Genomic DNA, 10,023 nt, shown 5'->3' on the forward strand with positions numbered 1-10,023 from the left:
ATTGAATAGAAGTGCATTGCACAAAAACATAACTCTGCCTGCCTCACGAATTCGAAAACCTAGCTAAACGCCGTTTTCCGGTACTTTCTGTACATAGCTCTGGGGAATTCACGTAATGGAGCGTAATAGCGAAGTCAATGTTTTCGGACTTTTTTTAAACTAAACTGAAATAAAACACTTAATTCTTTATAAGAAAATAATTAAATATCATTGTATGAATAATTCCATAAAAAAAGAAAGTAAATACACAAGTTTACGCAGAAAAAAACCTTATTTACTATCGAAGATTCCACTGAGTCTGTTTGAATTTTATTGATTTTCATTATAAAAAAATTGTTTTTTTGAATAATTTGCAATAGATATTAAACGAATATTGATAATTTTCAAAAACATCAATTTATTTCACCTTAAACGGTTAAATAATGATAGAAAAATAGACATATCTCGTAACTGTGTTATGTACTTCATTTGGTGTAATTCCCCAGAGCTAAAACGGTAATGTACCGGAAAACGGTGTTTAGCTAGGTTTTCGAAAAGGTTGGAGTTTTTGCCCTTTGTTCATTTTTTTTTATACTTTCCTGTGTCCAAAACGTTCTCTGGTAGCATCACCCGGTTCAACCGGTTCTTGTTTCTAAATAGAATTTCGAGATTGGATCGGAGGTTGTGAAGCTTTCATATCGAGATTTGCTGACAAGAATAATAAACGTTTCAGTGGGGAATAGAGAAAGATGACAACGATTTTACAAAATGTTACAACTTTTTACCATGCCAAATAAAAGATATGCAATATTTGGACATTGTTGATTCCAACCGATTAAAATGGTAAGGAGGTAAATATATTACTCAAGGGACACGTATTTTTATTAGCTTAATCATATTTTCCAAGCTACGGTGTGTCTATAGCTCATAATTTAAATCGACACATGATTTCGCGATGTAAATGGAAAGCGAGTAAATTTCGGATCCTCATTTTCGGACATATGTATATTCTTTTTTGTCTCATTTACCTGAAAAAGAAAGGAAACATCTTTGAAATAATACATTAATAGAAAAAACCATAACAAAATAAAAAATGTAAAAGTTAGATAATTGCCGCAAAATTATAACAGCAAAAACGATTACACAAATTATCATTATTATATATTATTTCAATGTTTTCAGGAACAGCCTTGTCCAAATAATTAGCCGTGAAAAAAACAACTTATTTAACATTTTATATTTATCATTATTACATTTTATATTATCAAGGCCTAATAACGTAACATTGAAAATGAAAAATGTCAGATTAATAAACAGGAAATATGTTATTTCTAGGTCTTAATTAATTAGGACTTAGAGGAACAGCCTACATACTTCCTAATATTGTCTTATTGTCTACACATAGCTAGTTCCATGATAGCTATATTGAGCATATATTTATTACTTATAACACATACACGCCAGATTGCTTTTACTTTTAACAAGCCCTCTAAATTCCCCACTGTTTTTTTTCAATATATATGATATGTATAAGTGACTTCACTGAAAAGACAGAAAAGGAGGATAGATATTTTCATCCAATGTTAATAGGATAAGAGTTGTCAACCTTATTTTATAAATAAGTTGTCCCTGTTGTAAATTAACTTTGAATAAAAACAAATCAAATAAAAATTCATTAATTGTCGGTATGCATTAGACATTTCACAAAAACATTTAATAGCTATGTATAGGTTTTGACCGACATGCACATAAAGACTCATCAAAGAAGCAGTCATAATTAAACATTATAAAAAGGTTTGAAAGACAAATGGTATTACAGGTTAAACTAATTGTAATACATGTACCATAGTGTGGGATATTAATACTTCTATCTTTATAATAAAACAATAATAAGTAATAATATTGACATGCTAGAGATGACATTCTCTGGTCATTGAAAAAGGCCAACTTCAGTGGTGGTGTGGCCGAGTGGTTAAAGCATCAGACTTGTAATCTAAGGATTGCTGGCTGCGCGAGTTCAAACCCCATCAGGGGCCCAGTCGTTGTTTCCACAAGCATGAAAATTTACATGCATTGATTAGTACTAGAAGGTTCCAGGAATGGATTCGAGTGTTTCAACGAGCATGGGCTCATATCCTGTCAGGGGCCAGCCGTAGTTTCTGTAAGCAAGAAAATTAACACACACTGCTTAATACTGGAAGGTTCTAGCAACGGATTTGAGTGTTTCAATAAGCTTAATAGTTATAGCTTCCAACACAATCCAACTAAAATAAATAAGTATATACTAACTTCATTCATAGCAGATTGATCCAGGTGTTATTTCATAAATCATGGATGGCCTTGTATACATCACATTAATGGTTAAATTTTGGAACGGTTTATACCTGTAACAAATTAATGAAAGTAAGTTCAGCTACTCAAAAGTTGAGATACTGAGTTATTTGATGTGTAATGTATGGCTTCTATGATTCTTGCTTAAATTAACAGTATCTCAGTATATACTTAAGATGACTTATGTTAACAGCAACATTAAAAGCAAATTTCTTGTGTATTTCAGGATCCACCATGTGGTTCTTGTTTCAACAACAGATATGCTTTCCACACACTGGATATAGATGGCATTACAAATATCTTATCCCTCAGAAATTTATGTTTCAAGAGACTTTCAAAGAACAGTTCACTATTTGACACAGAACATTTTTGTTGTAAGTGCATTCATATTATAAGTTTTGGTATAAAAGGCAGTTTTTTTTGTCTGGTTATAAGGCCCTACAATTGTATATAAATTGTTGTTTGTTTATATATAACCCATGCTGCTAGGTAAGGTTATATTGCAAACAACTATTTATATTATTATTATATGGTCATATAACCTGTCAGATATCTTTATAATAAATTTATAATACAGCAAACTGCTTCTATTTTTATAAAAAATGAAATAAATTAATAAATTGACAACAGCCTTGTATATAGTTTTTATAATATTATTATTGTTTACCCTTATCCAATGAAATTTGGCAATATGCCACTATTCATATCAGGTAAATTTGACTGTAGCCAGTAGCCACTTTGATATCAGTAACTATTGAAAATGATCCTGCCTATAGTTTAAGCATTGGCTGATATTCATTATCCTGTAACACATTATTTTTATGGTTTTATATACAAATTATGATGCTCAAATTAAGATTTATCGATATTGTAAGTTTCAAAAAACATTATTTATAAAGATATTACCGAATTTAATATTTCATGTAAATAAAGGGAGGTAATTAGAATTTAGTTTTCTATAAATTCTAAGTCAATTTTTCCAATAAGAAATGAATGCATATAATTTAATGATTACCTTAAATATGTACAAATATTTGCAATACATATTTTACATATTCTTCCATGTTTGAAAATTGACAAATTTGCATAATTACATACATATATAATTCAATGAAGAGTGATTTGCAATCTCAATTACAAAACATACAGGATCTTTAATGAGTTTTTTACACAACAAATTAATTTAACAATGGAGCATTTGTTTTTATCTGTTAGTGTGTGTTTTCTTCTCTGTTAATGTGTGTGTAATTTTTTTATGTAAGAATTCTAGGATTATACCATGTCTGTAATTGAATCTTTCTTATAATATGCATTTTCTGTCACTGTCCATTATTGATATTTGATCAGAGAAGCAGTTTAACTGTTTACCATGCTAAACAAGGTCATATTATGAATAGGTTACAATTTACCAACATGAATTTCTTCTTGTTGGATTTGATTTTTACTGTCACATACAGGCCTAGGATCATGTTAAACTTAGATGCAGTTTAGATTCTATATAATATTATAGCGTTCATTCATGCTTGTAAATTGTAATATAGAAATTTTTAACATACATGAGCCGCGTCATGACAAAACCAACGTAATGCGTTTGCAACCAGCATGGATCCAGATTAGCCTGCTCATCCGCGCAGTCTGATCAGGATCCATGCTGTTCGCTTACAGACCCTATAACAAGTAGAAAAACTGATAGCAAATAGCATGGATCCTGATCAGACTGCGCGGATGCCCAGGCTGGTCTGGATCCATGCTGGTTGCAAACCCATTATGTTGGTTTTGTTGTGACGCGGCTCATATACTTTTTGATTTAGTACTAAGTGTTAATGCATAGGAGATTGAAACATTTTCTCAACTGCACAATAATTTTAGTCCTTTTCATTATACACATGTAGATGCTTGAGCTCTGAATAGTTTGAGCCTTTGTTGGCATGCACATACTTTAGACAATGACAATATAATTTATTTTTCAGATCTTCCATTTGAAATTTTAGAAGATTTTAAATGGTTTTTAAGCGTACATGACCTATTGAAGTACAGCTCTATTTTTGAACAAGCAGGTACAAACTTTTTTCTTTGTCTGAAATTCTCATGCGATGAACTTGTAATCTTTCATGTGAAGAAGCTTTCTAGTGGAACCTCAGTACTTCTACTTAAGTGCCAGCTTGTGTATGAAAAAATATACAAATAGGGAATCCAAGATCTTCCTATTCCGTTTATGCTGGAATATTGTCATATAACTTTTATGTTGTCTATGTGACTTAAACTTGAGAAGGGATGTCCATGGATGAGTGGTTAAGGTTGCTGACTTCAAACCACTTGCCTCACACTTCTGTTGGTTTGAATCTCACCAGGGACTTGGAATTCTTTCATGTGAGGAAGCTATCCAGCTAGCTTACAGAATGTCAGTGGTTCTACTCAGGTGCCTGTTTGTGCCTGAAATAATGCACAGAGGGACACCTGAGGTCTTCCTCCACCAGTAAAGCTAAAAAGTTGCCATATGACCTGAACCGTGTTGAAGCGACGTTTAACACAACCAAAAAAAAAAAAATTAAATAAACTTGATAAAAAATGAATTTATAACAAGTAAACTAACTTATAATTTGAAAATAGGCATTGCTTATCGTGACATTTTGATGGTGCCTCAAGTTTAGGTAGTTATGAAGTGAAAAAATTATAGAACATAATAGACCATCTGTATTACAATATCTGTATACTGGTAATATCTATTTGAAATCATTTATAATAGATGTCATATTTTACTGTTAAGTATTTTTGTATGAATGTGGTCATCATGGTCTAATTCATAAAAGTTACGGATTGTTGATCTCAAAACTAAATATATCAAATTATTAAAATATGTTTTTGTGTAGTGTAAAATAATTATTTTAAAAGCAAACTGTGGTTGATAAATCTTGACATTTCTGATGTGTTTTGTCAGTACAGCCCTTGAAATGACCATGGATATTGGAAATTTGAGTTATCATGAGGAATTGTGCTAATGTCTTTAGGTGAATGTTATATGCACAGTTAAATACATGTACATACATAATGATAAACAATTATTATTTATAACAGATGAGTTTTATTATGCTGTTACATAGGAATTGATACAAATGATGTATGGGAGAGACATTTCTTGAAGAGATATGGGCAGATGGCCGTGAGAAAAAGATACTTTGTATGGAGGGAACACCATGTGGCAGATCCAATATGTGATACTTACCAGGCCCAGTATTTACAAAATCACTGTAGTGAACTATTAGTATCCTTGTGGACTGTGGGTAAGTGCAGGACTTCTTTCTATGAGCCGTGTCACGACAAAACCAACATAATGGTTTTGCGACCAGCATGGATCCAGACCAGCCTGCACATCCGCGCAGTCTGATCAGGATCCATGTTGTTTGCTATCAGTTTCTCTACTTGTTATAGGGTTTGTAAGCGAACAGCATGGATCCTGATCAGACTGCGCGGATGCGCAGGCTGGTCTGGATCCATGCTGGTCGCAAACCCATTATGTTGGTTTCGTCGTGACACAGCTCATATCATCATGTTATGTTTTCTTTGACTTTAAAGTAAACATTTTGTTAAAAATTTTTAACAAGTTCATAGACCAGTTTGACTAAATATTGTTTTATAAAATATATGACAACAAAATTAAGTTTTGTTAATGCCCAAATTAAAAAAAAATAAAAATGGTTTGCACTTCATAAGATCACCCCTGGTGATTGGCGTACAGCCCTGTCCAGTGCCTACCTTCTAGATGACTGCATAAATTCAAATATTACTTGACAATGTGTTGTCTCTAGGTCAATGCGGAGGAAGGTAGTCTAGTACTGGTGTAACTCTCCAGGAACAATGGTTAGGAAACTACCCGCCTAAATGACTGAAATACTGTTGGGAAAAGGCCTAAAATGAAACAAACAAACAAAAACTAGGTCAATGGTCAATGTCACACGTCAGACTTATTTTAATATAATTATTCTGAGGCAGTATGTCCATAGCAAAACTCAGGTCCCTGAGGTCAAGGTAGTCTTGAATTTAGGTATTACTTAGTCTTGCCAGTCAAATCTAAGTCAATATATGCAAGGTCAAGGTCACTAGATTAAGTCAAGGTCACCAGATAAAGTACATTGTTTGTGAATATATAATACTAATTGGAAGATTCACAAGTGTTTCATACATTTATTTAGATTTCTCTATGAAAACTTTGATTGAAATCTTTGATCTTAAATGTGAAAGTTAAAACAAATTTTTCAAATTACTCCAAATTTATTTATTTTGTAACATTAATATACATTAACTGTGAGAATTATTTTTTCCCCTTTACTTTCAGAAAATGACTGCACATGCCAAGAGAGTCTTTGCTTTTATCTGAAATTTGCACCAAGTTTGATTTTCCGGTGGAAAAGATCCGGTTCTTTCCCTTCCATCGGAGTCAAGAAGCTGATGTCAGACCTTGTTCAACATTTAACTGTATGGGGAGCACCAACATTTACATATAAAGAAGTCAATTTTTTGAGATCATGTAAACAACTAAAAAGTGTTTCTTTTAAGAATTTTAATTTATTCAGCAAGTATTATTGCTGTGAGGAAGATCTTGATGACGATGATGATAGTGATGATGATAATAATAGTGAAAACCACTCTAAAAAACATTGTTTATCTTTAAAAAGTTCTGTTGAAAGTGTGAAGGCCAGCCTAGGATCTGATGATATACAATTTCTTCTGAGTGACAGATTCTTTGATAGCAGTATTAAAAGATTGAATATAATATCATATGAAAATATAATTTCAGGTAGGATTTTAATTATTATTTACATCAACTTTGTATTTGTATATCCTACATTGGATATTATCAAGGGGAGCGGTGGCCTAGTGGTTAATGTTTTTGCCTGTCAACCCAGAGATCATGGGTTCGAGCCCTACTCGGGTCACGATATGTTTCTTCATATGATGCCAGTACTGGTCAGTTCCAGGAAGCGGACTCAAAGTGACTAATATAAGTTGCAAGAACTTGTTTCGCAATTGAGCTAAAATAAATATGTTTAAACCTTGGATATTGTACATTGGATATTTACAACTTACAGAATAATTTAGGGGTGTTTTCGACTGAGTGATTAAAGTCTCAGACTCAAGGTCTCTTGTCCCTCACCACAAGGTTTTAATTCGTCCAGGGTTATCAAGTTCTTGTCCACCGGCTTAGCACAACATTGGATTAGTTACCCCGGGGTTGGTGGTTTGATCCTGGGGCATGGCCTAATTTCTCTATGACAGTTGATCTACGACATATAGTTTAATCACAGGGCTTTAAATTTCAATATATATATAAAAATAGAGATAAAGGCTTTATTTTCTTATAAATACATATTTAGTGATTCAGTGATTGAATATCAAGTTTCTTTGGTTTAATCAATGTCATTTGAGCCGTGTCACGACAAAACCAATATAATGGGTTTGCGACCAGCATGGATCCAGACCAGCCTGCGCATCTGCGCAGTCTGGTCTGTTCGCTGTTCGCTTACCAACCCTATTACAAATAGAGAAGCTGATAGCAAACAGCATGGATCTTGATCAGACTACACGGATGCGCAGGCTGGTCTGGATCAATGCTGATCGCAAACGCACTATGTTGGTTTTGTCATGACACGGCTCATTTGTCTCTCACTGCTGATGTAAATCTCATGTGGGATTAGTAGTTGTTCACTTGCTGGTTAGTTATCCAGTGTTCAATTGCTGAGATATGTCCAAAAATGAGTTAAAACCGGTTAAAAACAAAAACAAACAAGCATTGAATTATTTGTACTGTAAAAATTGTTTGTACCCCCTGATTAGCTGGGAAAACCTAAAAATATTACAGTGTAAGTCTATTAAAGATAGAAATATGCTGATTTTAATACAAATACAGTATAACAAAGATTACATTATTTAGTTTGTCAGCTGCATGGTAAAGGTTGGTGTAACAAGGCTCTCAGAAAGTTGACTCATTTAACATTGACCGGGGAGATATTGTCAGAGTGTCTTGTAGAGGAACTTATTGACAGTTTATTTGTAGTTTACAGGTAAGTTTTTCACATTTAACTTTTCATATATTATTTTAATGTTGTTATATTTAGTATTTTTTTGCTCCATTTTGTTTTTTCTTCAAAAAATATGAAAAGTTAACCCATTACGTTATATACACGCCTTTTAACGCCTTTTTCCCCCCCCCCCCCTTTTTGTTGTCTCAAATGATGAAAAAATGCCTTATTTAGGCCCCCAATTACTTGTTTTTGTTTGAGAAATGTTGTTAAAAAAAGTGACCTCTTTTTCGGCGCAGCCCCCCAACCAAAAGATACATCAAGGGGTTGCCAGAAGGGGATTGTGCCCCCTTCTATTTTGGGGGTTTGAAGGGGGGCAGAGTCCCCCTCATCGCCAAGAAAATTTTGGACTTGTGAGAGGCTATAAATGACCCCAGATTGATAATAAGGTAACGTGTAAGCAACACTGAAAAGCATTTGACTATATCTCAATCCATTGAGAAGTTGCAGCACTTTGTAATCAATTTTGATGGAAAAAAACAACGCAAAATAGTGATTTTTGGCAATTTTATGATGTCCCCTCGTTGCCATGGTAACAGAAAATTTAAGTCTGAGCATGTTGTTGCAAGGGCAATGGTCCAGTCAACATTTGTGCCAAGTTTGATTAGTGTTGAAGCATTTTTATAGTATTATAGCAATTTGAACTTGTAACGGGAGACTTTTCAATGAAAACAGCCATTTTTAGCTCACCTGTCACAAAGTGACAGGGTGAGCTTTTGTGATCGCTTTTCGTCCGGCGTCCGTCCGTCCGTCCGGCGTCCGTCGTCCGTCCGTAAACTTTTACTTTAAATGACATCTCCTCATAAACCACTAAGCCAATTTCATCCAAACTTCACAGGAATGTTCCTTTGGTGGTCACCTTTAAAAATTGTTCAAAGAATTTAATTCCATGCAGAACTCTGGTTGCCATGGCAACCGAAAGAAAAAACTTTAAATATCTTCTTTTAAAAAACCATAAGAGCTAGAGCTTAGATATTTGGCATGAAACATCTTCTAGTGAGTGTCTACCAAGTTTGTTCAAATAAAAGCCCTGGGGTCAAAATTGGCCCCGCCCCGGGGGGGTCATTGATTTTCCCAATATGCATATAGTAAAAACTTAAAAAATCTTCTTTTAAAGAACCAAAAGAGCTAGAGCTTAGATATTTAGCATGAAACATGTTCTAATGGGTGTCTACCAAGTTTGTTCAAATAAAAGCCCTGGGGTCAAAATTGGCCCTGCCCCAGGGGGTCATTGATTTTCCCTATATGCATATAGTAAAAACTTAAAAAAAATCTTCTTTTAATGAACTCAAAGAGCTATGGCTAAGATATTGAGCATCAAACATGTTCTAATAGGTGTCTACCAAGTTTGTTCAAATAAAAGCCCTGGGGTCAAAATTGGCCCCGCCCCAGGGGGTCATTGATTTTCCCTATATGCATATAGTAAAAACTTAAAAAATCTTCTTTTAAAGAACCAAAAGAGTTAGAGCTAAGATATTTAGCATGAAACATGTTCTAATAAATGTCTACCAAGTTTGTTCAAATAAAAGCCCTGGGGTCAAAATTGGCCCCACCCCGGGGGGGTTATTGATTTTCCCTATATGCATATAGTAAAAACTTAAAAAATCTTCTTTTAAAGAACTCAAAGAGCTATGGC

At 33.8% G+C, this 10,023-nt stretch overlaps 1 protein-coding gene across 1 annotated transcript; it reads left to right on the forward strand.

Moving 5' to 3' along the window:
• Positions 1-2,117: 2,117 nt before the first annotated feature.
• Positions 2,118-8,393, forward strand: LOC132731251 (uncharacterized). Its single transcript, XM_060717413.1, has 6 exons — positions 2,118-2,140; positions 2,537-2,684; positions 4,281-4,367; positions 5,412-5,591; positions 6,644-7,105; positions 8,240-8,393. The coding sequence occupies exons 4-6, from the start codon at positions 5,465-5,467 to the stop codon at positions 8,371-8,373; spliced, it is 723 nt and encodes a 240-aa protein (XP_060573396.1). The 5' UTR covers positions 2,118-2,140; positions 2,537-2,684; positions 4,281-4,367; positions 5,412-5,464; the 3' UTR covers positions 8,374-8,393.
• The last annotated feature ends 1,630 nt before the right edge of the window (positions 8,394-10,023 follow it).

Source organism: Ruditapes philippinarum, unplaced genomic scaffold (genome assembly GCF_026571515.1).
Source record: "Ruditapes philippinarum isolate M1 unplaced genomic scaffold, ASM2657151v2 ctg41_1_1_1_1, whole genome shotgun sequence".
In the NCBI taxonomy this organism is placed as follows: domain Eukaryota; kingdom Metazoa; phylum Mollusca; class Bivalvia; order Venerida; family Veneridae; genus Ruditapes; species Ruditapes philippinarum.